The sequence below is a fragment of the Gymnodraco acuticeps genome, unplaced genomic scaffold, assembly GCF_902827175.1.
Source record: "Gymnodraco acuticeps unplaced genomic scaffold, fGymAcu1.1, whole genome shotgun sequence".
NCBI classification, from domain to species: Eukaryota; Metazoa; Chordata; class Actinopteri; order Perciformes; family Bathydraconidae; genus Gymnodraco; species Gymnodraco acuticeps.
In genome coordinates, this window is record NW_022990501.1 from 3,856,129 (window position 1) to 3,869,464 (window position 13,336).

The 13,336-nt window shown below is 41.0% G+C and overlaps 1 protein-coding gene across 2 annotated transcripts; it reads left to right on the forward strand.

Annotated features, from left to right (window-relative positions):
* Window positions 1-438: 438 nt before the first annotated feature.
* Window positions 439-12,982, forward strand: amer1 (APC membrane recruitment protein 1). 2 transcript variants are annotated; one of them, XM_034226745.1, is made up of 2 exons: window positions 439-881; window positions 8,477-12,982. In XM_034226745.1, the coding sequence occupies exon 2, from the start codon at window positions 8,584-8,586 to the stop codon at window positions 11,671-11,673; it is 3,090 nt and encodes a 1,029-aa protein (XP_034082636.1). In that variant the 5' UTR covers window positions 439-881; window positions 8,477-8,583; the 3' UTR covers window positions 11,674-12,982. The 2 variants fall into 2 exon arrangements, with proteins under 2 accessions (XP_034082636.1, XP_034082637.1); XM_034226746.1 differs by having other exon boundaries at window positions 439-877.
* The last annotated feature ends 354 nt before the right edge of the window (window positions 12,983-13,336 follow it).

Consider the following 13,336-nt stretch of genomic DNA (forward strand, 5'->3'; position numbering starts at 1 on the left):
AGTAAATGTAAACGATTTCCCCTAATCCAGGATCCCTTACCCATACCGTAAAACAAATTGATACAATGTGTAAAACGCATTATTATTATTTTTATAATTTTGTATTTCTTTTTTAAGATCACTATCATTGTTGTGTTTAATTGTACGGTTGAAAAGGCATTTTAATATTACAGACACGTACTGAATATTTGAGTACAGTGAAACAAAAATACATTTGAATACAATAATTAAATGCATACTAATGTTAAGAGTAAAAGATAAATGGCATAAACCATAATTAATACTACACAATTATAGAACATTGCGATATTATTATGTAAAGAGTTATACTCACGTATATTTAATCAATAAGAATAATGTCTTTTTTTACATGTCATGTGCAAAATGAACAATGCATGATATTTCATCACATGTTGCGTCACTAGCATGCGCCGAGTCACGAAAGGAGATTTGGGTAAATTGTACCTGAGAAGTCGGGAAAAGAATCATCACCCAGCATTTGAACGCATGCTGGGGTTTTTTGAGGAGGTATAAGTACATTTGGCATGCGTGGTTAAACCAGGCTCAGTGTTCACACATTATGCGAATTTAAACGGAACAGTTTTACTGCGATGTGCTGCAGCCGTACCCATCGTTAGCAACAGACTCACACTACAACCACTACTGCACTTTGTGGGCTTTACGTTGTTAGCAAGCACCCCGGCTAGCTAACGGTGGCTGGGAACAAATGAAACCGTATCTGGTGAAAGCTACTCCGGGGCCCGAGTCGAGCACTCGCCTTCAGCAGTAAGTTAAAGTTAGCAGAAAGCACTGTGAGCTAACTTCGTCTCCCGGTGAAAACCCAACACCGGCTCCGGGCTGCAGGATTCTGGCTTCGGTAGGTAAGTTTGTTTACCTTACGACTCGGTTAGCTCCTCCCTTGCTAATGTGCCATTTAGTTTGAATTTACAGGAAAGTGACAGTGTCGAACCGGGTGTCTTGGTTGTAAACTATTCAATGTTAGCTATTGTGTATTATATTTGCTAAGGCTTTCATTAAAAGTATATTTTGGAGGTATTTTGACCCACCTATCACCGCTGGTCTTTATTGTGGCAGAGCGTCAGGGGCTCATTGTTACAGCTCCAACATTAGCCTGTTGCTTTATACCCTGGGCTTTAACATGCTAATATAAAGGCACAATGTTACAGTTTTTTTTATCTACTTACGTTACCTTAGTCTGTTTTTCTCTTTATCTGGAATTTTCGTATTTTTAGATGTAGGCCTACAACAATATATGTGGTGTAAAGTAACTAAGTAGGCCTACATTTATTTACAAAATTGTGGGGTACTTTACTTGGTTATTTCAATTTGTTGTACTTCTACCCAAATACAATTATTATAACATAGGTTAATGTTGTACTTTTACTACACTACATATATGTAATACCTTTGTTTAGACTTTGCAGATTTGGATTAATGATGTGAAATAATAAACACTTAAATCGGATTTAAATTACACCTGGAGTAAAATCCCCCCCTGCACTGTATACAGTAATCTAATTAGCTGCACCTTTACCAGCGTTGAAAAAAGCATTTATGCATCGACATTATTATCGAAACATATAATCTGCATGATGAGTACTTTTACTTGAGTACCATTTTGATTGCAGGACTTTAGGCGCTTTCACACCGGAGTAATTTTCCCCGTATTTTTCCCTTTTAGTTCCGATAGTTCCTGGGATTTTGCGTTCACACCAAAAAGAGAACTTAGTTCATCAGAACTTTGTCCCCCTTTTCAGTCCCTGCTAGAGAGCAGGTACTTTCCTGGGGAGAAAAAAGTTCCAATTTCTGATAGGCTGGGCAAATTGCAAACCACGCCCCGTAAAACTCTGAAAAGTGTTTTGAAGCTGCCATTGTATTTGCTGGCATTAGCATTATTAGCATTATCATTAGCCCAGCGCACCAACGGAGAGAGAAAAACATGGGAGCGGTGGAGTGATGAGGAGGGCTTCAGTGGAAGCTGCTGGGGACTTCCGGCCGGAGACTTCGGGTGGAAGTCAAGCATGGATGTATAATAAGTTTTTGTACCTGTGCTGAAGTTCACTGCTGTGAGGAGTCCAGTTCTGTCTGCATCACCTGGACACCTTAAACAAACAGATATATATGTAAAGTACCATGTGTACAAACAATATAACTGATTATCTTCTGTTGAACATGTTGTATTGTCCGAGTCAGGGTCCTTTTTTATTTTACTGTAACTTTGGAAGTTGTGTTAGCAATGCTTACTGTTTATTTGATACCTATTTGGTAATGCAATTAATAAAAACAACAAGGTTTAGGTTCGTTCTTCAGATGACTGTGACGTTAACGTGTAAGCTCGATAATGAACTCCAGCTCAACCAACCATATTGTAATATCTAAGTAATCATCTTGAAATATGACATTAATAATTGTAATATACACATCTTATTGTGAGGTTGATTTCACATACACTACTTCGACGTTAACTTGTCTACATACTTGAGCATAGCCAATTTAAATCAACCTAGTTGGCATGCATACAGTTCCTACCTACATAATAAAATATCTCTCTACGTTACAAGGATGACGTTATTTTATCAACGTCAAACAGAAGCCGTTTGTTCAACAGTATTATCCCACTTAACGCTTGTCTATTTCGTTTTAACCTTTATATATAGTCTATTATTTTTATTTGGAGGCTACGATTAGCATCGTTAGCACCGATGTAGCTACCACTCGCTACACGCTAACCCAAGCCTTAACATTCATTACGTAGCTGATTAAAATCATTAACACATAAATAAAGCACTCGAATTTCACTTACCGCAAAACCGCATTCATGCACCGTCTGTTTTAACCGCAGAGCGAGTCACAATAGTCCGATATATAAGCATGAAGAACAAACAACCACGGCCGGCTACAAGTTGTGTTTCCTGGATGAACTGAGCAGGCAGAGTCCCTGTAGCTTCACGGAGCAGCTAGCAGAGAGACAAGAAGCTAGCAGCAGCAGTCACTTGACAGAGCCGTCACTCAATGTGACCACGCCCTAATCTATGCACAAACTTTAAGACCTAATATAAATAAAAGGGTCGTGTTAGAAAACAATTCACTCCCAGATCCATAATCATGAAGGTGGAATCTAACTATATCGATAATAAAATGTATGGAGCCAGGGGTAGAAACATGTTTTTTTCTGCTGTAAAATTGGGCATTTTAACATGGGGGGTCTATGGAAATTGCTCCTTTCTGCAGCCATCGCCTATCGGCCAATATATGAACTGCAGTGTGTGGCACTTTCGTATTGGCGTCCCGGTGTTATGCCGTAGGTTGAAGCCTTGCCGTGGATTGAAGCCCTGTTCGCGGGGACGCGCAAAGGTGACGTCATCGCCTGTATTGAGCGTTCGCCGTTTTCTAAGCTTTTTTCACCCTTTTCTAAGCTTTTTTCTCTCTTTTGAGTGATATATCAGATTAAACAGCAAACGGCTGAATAAATAATGTGCATACAATTGTGAGGAGGCTCGTTTTAAGGACACGTTTTTCAGATCTGTCACAATCTTCGTATTGGAATAAATTTACGTTTTTGAGTGTATAGTCCCACTGTGTTATATTCCTCCTTCCTACAGAACAGACAATGACAGGATAATATGTCATTTGTCAGTATAGTCCTATTTCTTAAAACCTTCTCTGTTGTTTAAGTGTCTGATAACCACGAATAGTAAGCAATGATATAACAGTAATGATATCACATATATGATCATGTCAGACACTGTTATTTTCAATCAAGCCTAAAAGATAATGTGTTCAAACTGGCTTCACTCACTTGAATTGCTCCTTTGAATATCATTTTTATATATCCCTACTCAACACATGTTTGTATTGTAATGCCACTATTTTTTTTTTTAAATGGTATTTTAAAGTGACATTGAATGCTTTGAAAGGTGCCCTAAAATAAAGTGTATTATTGATCTTATATCTGTGCCTCTATTACATTACATTTCATTTTCTATCACACTATTAATGTTCCTTATTTTAGACTAGGTTAATCCTGGTGTCAATAGGGAAGATCTGCACTGTTCTCTAACATGTTCAGAGCAGGTATTTCTCCTGCCGGATTTGGAACCCCCCCTATATCTTTGTCCAGGAAAGTCACAACTTCACCAAAATCACACTGGTGCTTGCTGTCCCCCTCTAGTTTGTGCTCACAAAAGCATTTCACTCTGGGTCCTGCAGGTACAAAACTAAAGAGGGGCTTCAAAATCCGGCAGATCAGGTGTTGGTGCTGCCAGATTTGGAACCCCCCCCATATCTTTCTCCAGGACAGTCACAACTTCACCAAAATCACACTGGTGCTTGCTGTTCCCCATAGTTTGTGCTCACAAAAGCATTTTACTCTGGGCCCTGCAGGTGAAAAACTAAAGAGGGGCTTCAAAATCCGGCAGATCAGGTGTTGGTGCTGCCGGATTTGGAACCCCCCCCTATATCTTTCTCCAGGATAGTCACAACTTCACCAAAATCATACTGGTGCTTGCTGTCCCCCTCTAGTTTGTGCTCACCAAAGCATTTTACTCTGGGCCTAGCAGGTACAAAACTAAAGAGGGGCTTCCAAATCCGGCAGCACCAACACCTGATCTGCCGGATTTTGAAGCCCCTCTTTAGTTTTTCACCTGCAGGGCCCAGAGTAAAATGCTTTTGTAAACACAAACTAGAGGGGAACAGTAAGCACCAGTGTGATTTTGGTGAGTCTGTGACTATCCTGGAGAAAGATATAGGGGGGGTTCCAAATCCGGCAGGAGAAATACCTGCTCTGAACATGTTATGTAGAGAACAGTGCAGATCTTCCCTATTGACACCAGGATTAACCTAGTCTAAAATAAGGAACATTAATAGTGTGATAGAAAATGAAATGTAATGTAATAGAGGCACAGATATAAGATCAATAATACACTTTATTTTAGGGCACCTTTCAAAGCATTCAATGTCACTTTAAAATACCATTTAAAAAAAAAAATAGTGGCATTACAATACAAACATGTGTTGAGTAGGGATATATAAAAATGATATTCAAAGGAGCAATTCAAGTGAGTGAAGCCAGTTTGAACACATTATCTTTTAGGCTTGATTGAAAATAACACAGTGTCTGACATGATCATATATGTGATATCATTACTGTTATATCATTGCTTACTATTCGTGGTTATCAGACACTTAAACAACAGAGAAGGTTTTAAGAAATAGGACTATACTGACAAATGACATATTATCCTGTCATTGTCTGTTCTGTAGGAAGGAGGAACATAGCAGAGTGGGACTGCACTCAAAAACGGAAGTTTGTTCCAATACGAAGATTGTGACTATCTAAAAAGTGTCCTTAAAACGAGCCTCCTCGCAATTGTATGCACATTATTTATTCAGCCGTTTGCTGTTTAATCTGATGAGAAATATATCATTCAAAAGCAGTGGCGGCCGGCCCATAGGGGCGCTAGGGGCGCCGCCCCACCTCTTCCCACATTAAAAAAAAAATATTTAAAAAATATATATATTTTATATTTTCATTTTTAATGAACAAGGTAAATATCATACAATTGGTATCAGTAAAATGTATAATCTACAATAAAATCTCGTTTAAAATTGTGTTACGATGTCTAAAGTTACTGATAAGTCACATGTTTCCTGCCTGGCCTTGCCCATGGCATTAGTTTATCATTACCGGGCGGAGCCCCCGAGACAAACAGCAGCAACCAGCACGTTGCAAAAGTCTCAATAGTAAACTGTGCCGCCGAAACATAATTTCAGCCAATCAGCGCCGTCAAATGTTTTGGTCACGAGGGCGCTCACGTTGGCGCCCACGTTGCTTACGTGACGTGAGTTGTTTTTTTAGACTCGTGAGTGACCAAGGTGACGCAGTATTTAGAATGATGTGCAGGTGGAGTCGCCGGACCTTGGTCCGCACCCAATTCTGTGCAAGAGCTACTCTCCAATCCTTTCCAAAGGAGAAGTTTGGGAGATAAATTGATACTTAAAGACCTTGGACCGGACCAACCCGATTTGTATATATCACAGCAAGCTCGTGAAAAGACAAAACGTATCAACGAGGCTAGCTGGATGCAAACGATGCAAACAGGTAAATGCTATCTTTTGTTTCCCATGCTTGCTCTTCAAACAGCCGGGGACAGATACGATCTGTTCAGAAACTAGACAAAAGTTAAACAAGTACAAACCACAGACTGTCTGTGTCATGGAGAATACAGTCGCTGGTTTATTTATGTCTGTATAGGCCGTTGTTGTGAGTGTGGACGGTCGGAACATATATAACGTTAGCTTAGCCAAGCTCCATTCAGAAAACAAGCATTCTAAAAGGTTTTTCGCCTGCCGTCTGTCTTCAGACTTGTCAAAGCATTAATTCATGGTTTTTACTAACCGGTATCAGTATGTTGTTACGTCGGCATCATTTAGAAACGTGTATTACAATTTAATCACGGTAAAATATGTTCATTTTGTTGTAGTTGTAGCTCCCGAGCCAGCGCGTCTTGTTTGAATGATGCGAGTAAACACAGCTGGCAGCCGCGGTGAAACTCGAGCGACTAGAGCGATGCGATAGGAGCGTTTAGAGCGAAGCGAATATTCGCATCGCGTCTGGTCTGAACGCAGCATTAAAGCGAGCTCCGCGCTGCACTGGAAACGCGCCATTACATCACCAGAAGTCCTAATTTAAGGGGTCATTTCTCCCAAAAAAAATTGTTTACTCACTATATCAAAAGACCCACCAAAAATATTTTCCACCAGCCGCCACTGTTCAAAAGAGAGAGAAAAGCTTATTAAACTAGACGAACGCTCAATACAGGCGATGACGTTATGTTTGCGCGTCCCCGCGAACAGGGCTTCAATCTACGGCAAGGCTTCAATCTACGGCACAACACCGGCTATTCCCCAGACTTTGCCCCTTGTATTAGACACACGGAACCCTGCCCACTCTGTTGCCAGATTTGAGAGAAATAAGCAACCAGGTCTATGAAAAGAAGCCCAAAAGAAGCAACACATACATGATGTTGTGTAATTTTAAACCAAAACTAAGGCCTCAGGATGACTTTAAGACGTGAACATGGTCATTTTTGTTTTTGTGTTTGTTCCGATCTTTTTCTCCCGATTCCGATATTTTAAAAATCACGTGATCGGCTCCGATCCCCGATCACGTGATCGGATCGGGACATCTCTAATTGCGATCTGCTCTTAGTTCCATGGGGGTACTAAGTGCTGGGAACTAAGTACGGCAAAGTACTTGGTGTGAAAGTGGCTTTTGAGACTGGAGCCACACGAGAACGGTAACGCAAACGAACCAAATTCGATATCAAAAAAGTCTTCCGTCCACACGCAATAGGCACCAGAAACGTGTCCGTTCACACGAGACCGCTCGAAAGCGCTGGAGACGCTGTAGTACATATGCCGGGCCTGTAAGTGGCGCTGTACTTCTGCCACAAAATTGTCCCGAAATACAATCTAAGCCGTCCCGAAATTAATGTGGACCGTCCCGAATTTAAAATATTAGTTTTTCTACATTATCATTAGTTAAAATCATTCAAATTGACCTTTTAACATAAATAACCCTCGCACACAGACGGGAGAGAGAGATCTCGTCTGGATTGGAAAGGTAGAAAATACATCATAGACGCATGTTGTAGTCTTATTGCATATTAGAAACGGAGTTGGCGAAACTAAAACTGCAATATAATGTTTATGTAGCAATAATACATATGACATATCTTTTTTAAATGTCTCCAGTACCGATAAAAAGTCTGAAAACGTCGGAGCTTAACGTTACTACTGTCTTTAATAATTCCGGCCCGGGGCCCATCCCTACATGGGGAGAGGCGCAGCATATTGCTAAGGACTAAATACGATGGAGGGTTCACATCTCAGCCTTATTACCCATAGGGGATGAAGAGGAGTAAGTAAATAAAGAGGCTGGCGCTCCAGGGTCTGGTTCTGCTGTGCGTTTTTGTGATGTAACGGTAAAACATTTCAGAATTCTTCCACGGGATGTCATTGTACATCACTCAACCTGCGAAATACACACAATCAGTACATAGCTAGACCTGCAAATTTGCGGGCTAGGAATTCGCAGGCACAGCAAGCTGTGCGGCTGACTGACAGCTAGCGGCACAGCTGTAGCTACATTGTGTGTGTGTGTGTGTGTGTGTGTGTGTGTGTGTGTGTGTGTGTGTGTGTGTGTGTGTGTGTGTGTGTGTGTGTGGCTAAATGTTTTGTGTGTGTTTATGTTGACAAGGAGGTTTAATAACTGTGCTTCACAAAACGTGCAGTTTCATTTTCATCGCCGTTAGCATGTTAATAGTGTCCTCCCCGACACTATTTTTTTCGACGACGGGACGTCCTTAAGCTCGAGCCCTGAGTCGGCAGTGTGATTGTTTATTTTATATATTTGTGTAAGACTTTAAATTTGATTACATTTTTCTCAAAACAGGGGTCCTATCAGATGGAGGAGAAAACAGCTGCAGTGATCCTGTCGGCTGATTCAGAACATTCTGCTACCATGCCTTCTGTTGGACTGCTTTTGTGAACCTAGCAGCCATGGCTTCTCGTGAGGTAGATAAGCTACCAAGTGACAGCAAGGATTTGGCTTCCGTCTCTGCAGAGAAGTCCCAATGTGGACCCGATGATATCATGGAAGAGCCTCAGCTGGACACTATGAATACTACGGTGAAATCTCAAAAATCTGGAAAATTTAGGAGAACTGCCCTGACATTTTTCGGAGTTCGTAAAAATATCTGTATTTTACCTAATTTCTTTGGAGGAAGGAGTAAAAATCTGAGCAAGTGGTCTTCTAAGAAAGCAATCAATAAAAGCAGAACACATGATGGGCTGAGTAATCTTAGTCATGATGACAATCTGAGAAGTGGGTACAACTCAGCTGGAGATTTAGTGTACCACGACCCAAGAGGCTCTGCTGGAGAGCTCCACAGTAGTTGTCACAATGAATGTAGTCACCTGGGTGCTGACCAGAAATCACTCACCCGTCAGAAAAGGGGTTTCAGGAGTCTTTTTCAAAGTTTTAGGTATCACAGAAACCACAGAAATGCTGGATCGGATAAACCTGAAATGATTGCTATGTCCTCTCCTCGCTGCAAAAAAGAGGTGCCTGTTGTCCAGGACAACACCAAGCAGTATGTCACTGAGTGCCTGGAGTCTGAACCTGATGTGCCTGATTTTGCAGATGTTTCATGTGACCTGTCCATTGGGGCTGAATGTGTTGATGCTGTTGAGATGTCTTCACAGAAGGGTGTGGAGCAAGACAGCCCCAAGTCCGAGCTTGGCGCTGAGACATGTGATAATGAAATGAGTTTGATGGCCGTAGTTTTCAGTGAATTGAAGGAAAGTTCACGAGGACACAGCGAGCCATGTCTGAAACTCGAGACGATGTCCGAGCCGTTGCTGAAGTCTGAAACACCTGCCGGCTCATCAGATCAGCTAAACATGATTTATGGAGACGTGGCATCATTAAAAAGCTTTGATTCTCTCACTGGCTGTGGGGACATTATCGCAGACCAAGAAGACGACAGCATCACAGAGAGCACCGTGTCTGGAGAGAGGAGCAGAAGTGGAGGAAAGCGGGCCTCTTGCTATCTTACTTATCAGGGTGGCGGCGAAGAAATGGCCTCACCTGAAGATTTGGATGGAGAGTGTCTTCAGGATTTCTGGGGAAATACTGCGTCAGAAGAAATGTGCTATACTTGCAACCAAGATATCACTGATTTGACTGCTGACCTGACAAGTTCTCACGATATGGACTTACTGAACAGTAACAGTGCACAGCAAGCCAGTGGCATGGACGCTTCTTCCATGACTGATGCATTGACTCCTCAAAGCGAGCATCAGGAATCGGTACCAACTAGTGATGAGGGCTACTATGATTCAACTACCCCCGGGCCAGATGACAGACAGGAGAGCTCTGACAGATTGAGGGGAGAGAGATTACCCAGGGACAGTTACAGCGGTGATGCCCTTTATGAACTTTTTGCACCTGATGAGAGTCTCATCAGTCCACATTATGAAAACAAATCAAAGCTGCCTGGTTCAAAACAATATTTAAGTGAGCCGGTTGATGTGACAGATTCTGCCTTTGTTCCAGACATGAACCGATTACAAATAAGTGGCCAACTCTATGAAGTTCATGGTTTTCCAGAAAGGCCGAGCACATGCAGCAGATCCTCGGAGTCGGCACAAAAGGCGATGGGTCGGCAGGAAATCGGCAGAAAAAACTGTAATTTAAATTCAAAACCACAAACATCAGCCAATAAGAATAATACAGAGCCCAATGTGTTTGAGGACAAGGGAAATATGTCTCCTCCTTCCAGTGAAAAAATAACAAAATCTGTAAACGCTGAGCGTGAGAAACGGCACAGCATCGTTTCATTCGGCAGCACGTCCGACCCAGATTTTGAAACATTCTGTGAACCCAAAGAGCAGCATCTTGAGGAAAACAAGCCTGTGGCTTTGCCGTATAAAAACATCAGTTCTCAATCTGCGGTTGATATCAACGACTCAGATGATGGGCAAACTGTGTGTTTCTCTCAAGCACTTGTGGACTACACAAAGCACTCTCAGATGCTGAGTAACTTGCACAACGATGGGGACGATTTGGAGACAAACTCTGCCTTCACTTCAAATATGCAGGCCTTACCTACCATAGTCACATTTGATGTAGTGGATATGCACAATGAGGGTGAATATGACGAGCAGATCCACATGGAACTGGAGGAGGACATCTCATCGCCCTATCAGGATTTTGAGGAGAGCTACCTACAAAAAGATGCATTTGCCGAATGTGACTATCAAATGTTAGATATGTATGAACAGAACCTTATCAGTAACACATGGGCAATTGCTAGTCTCCCAAGGCACCTTGGCCTTACAAGAGTCAGTCAGTCCATGCCTAATGCATCGTCTCTGGACAGGAGAAGTAGGTCTCTGGACAGAGAGAGCCTTGACTTGAAGATGCTCGACACATACAGAGAGAACAGAGCTGCTATCGTTGCTTCTCCTCAAAGTGAAACAGACTCCTCAACATATTACAAGAGGAATGTACTTGTGTCTGCATCCGAGGTTATAGACAGAAGCAGCATTATGGCCTTATCTTGGCAAACTAGATCAGAAATGGCTTTAAGCCTTCCTCTCACAGACGGGGGATTCACTGAAAAAGTACAGAGTCTCAGTCAAACCCAAGTCAAATGCAAAATAATGTCGAGTTCATCCAGCAGCAAATCTCCCAGCAGTAAAACGCAACTTTGCTCTAAGGTGTCAGACAAAGTGTCCTGTGATTTGAATTCACAGAACAACAGGCAGCAGCACCTTCCGTCACAGGCAGACTCTTGTTTACCTCATAGCACCTTTCTTTATTCTGGAATGATGGATGGTGAATCAGACGATGTAGATGAGGAGGTTTTTTGTAAAGCTGCCACTCATTTGCATTCCTACAATAAGTGTGGGAAAAGCAGACCAGTGGACGCAGCATCTCATACTGGGAGTCTTCTGAACACAGGGGGGCTTAATGATGATATGGCCGTCCTCAGTGAAACAAGAACACCCAGGGACGTGGCCGGCATTGGGATCACATGTGTTTGTGCTATTAATGAGTGCTTTCATGTTACATCCAAAAGATAAATTGTTGCTTAATTGTTGTACTTGCACAGTGGATTTATTTGACAGGACATGAATTGTAAATGTTCTGCCTGTGCCATCATGCTGCATTAAGTACATGGCTGTCTCATTGGGAAGTCAAAAGGGATTTCCTGCATTTGCACAGTAACAGTTGCTTGTTTCGCACAGGCCACGTACATGTCCGTGTATTTAAAGTGACTAAGCAAGTAATTGTTTCTTTTTCATTAAGAATACTCACAGATTCATCTCATTAAGCTATTGAATAGAATGTTCCCTGTATGTAGCCTCAGTGTCTCAATAGTAATGCAACACTTTATGTTATTTAATGGTTATTATCCTGGTTTCTTTATCACAGCCCTGAAACACTTTAAGTGCCGGCTTATTGCTTTTTAACAGCCTCCAGTGAGCTTTATGTTGATTTGTCGATCCACAATAAGAAAACATGTCTCTTCTAAATACCTCTATGGGGGTATATATGAAATACATTTAGCTTTTTTTGGCTTAATCTTAAAACATCTCACAGCTAGTTCTTCCCCTCCAACCCAGAATGTGATAAGCACGTATTGGAGATGTAAAGATGATCTGATACTTCATGAATCTTAACTTCAGCTGCTCCTTCTTTTACATACTCTAGATAGCTTTACAAGGCATATCTACTTCTACTACTTCTATTCTAAATATCACATATAGTTACCCTGTGTATGAGAGTGCTTTACATTACACTTTGAAGAAACAGCAAGATATATATACAAAATGATAGGGGGAAATAAATCAAGGAAGAACAAATAAAACAGGTTTGACCTAATAGTCTCACATTTACTGTGTTACTTGTGTCCTGAGAAGCCCCTTTTGGCCTTACTGTGAATGCTGTTTTGTTTTCATTTTCAACACCAGAAGGGTAAAACTCACTGAACTGATGCACTCACGTATTGCATTACTATAAGATTGTGGAATGAAGTTTGGATTCTCTTAGAATTATGAAAAACTTGTATTTTCATGTATAATTTTCTCGTGCATTTGATGTTTAATCAGTCCAAGGTCAAACTTCCAGATGTCGTTTTTTATAGTGTAATAATGAAAACATGTCAAATAATTTGTATTTATATTCTCAATTTGTACACTGTAACATTGTATTATGACTGGTTATTACAAATGGACAATTTTCCTTTTTGAGTTTTCTTTTGTTGTTTTGGATTTCTTTAAAAAAATAAGTTACACCCATGTTACATTAGGGGATACCTCTTGAACTTCTGTTACTGTTTTGTCACAATAGAACACTGCCTTATATTAAAATAAACATGACTAGACATATTTTCTTCCATTTGTTCATTTTATTTTACAGGGATATTGTGGAGCTGAAGTTTAAAGAAGATTGAAAACACAAATACAATGATCCGCTCCATCAGGCTCCTCTATTCAAACACAGTGAGGATTAGTCAGTAGAAGTAGTAGGGAGCAAGTCATTTAGTTAATTAGGACTGAGTTTGTTTAGCTATTGAGGGCTCAAATACAAATTGAATTCATGTTTATTGTCTGATTTTGCTTATCTCATAAATATCCAGTTGTGAAAGAAGTGGTATTAAAAGTACATTCAAAAGGTGGCTTGAGTAGGAGTACATAAGTATTGTGCACCTAATGTACTTAAAGTATCAAAAGTTGAAGTACT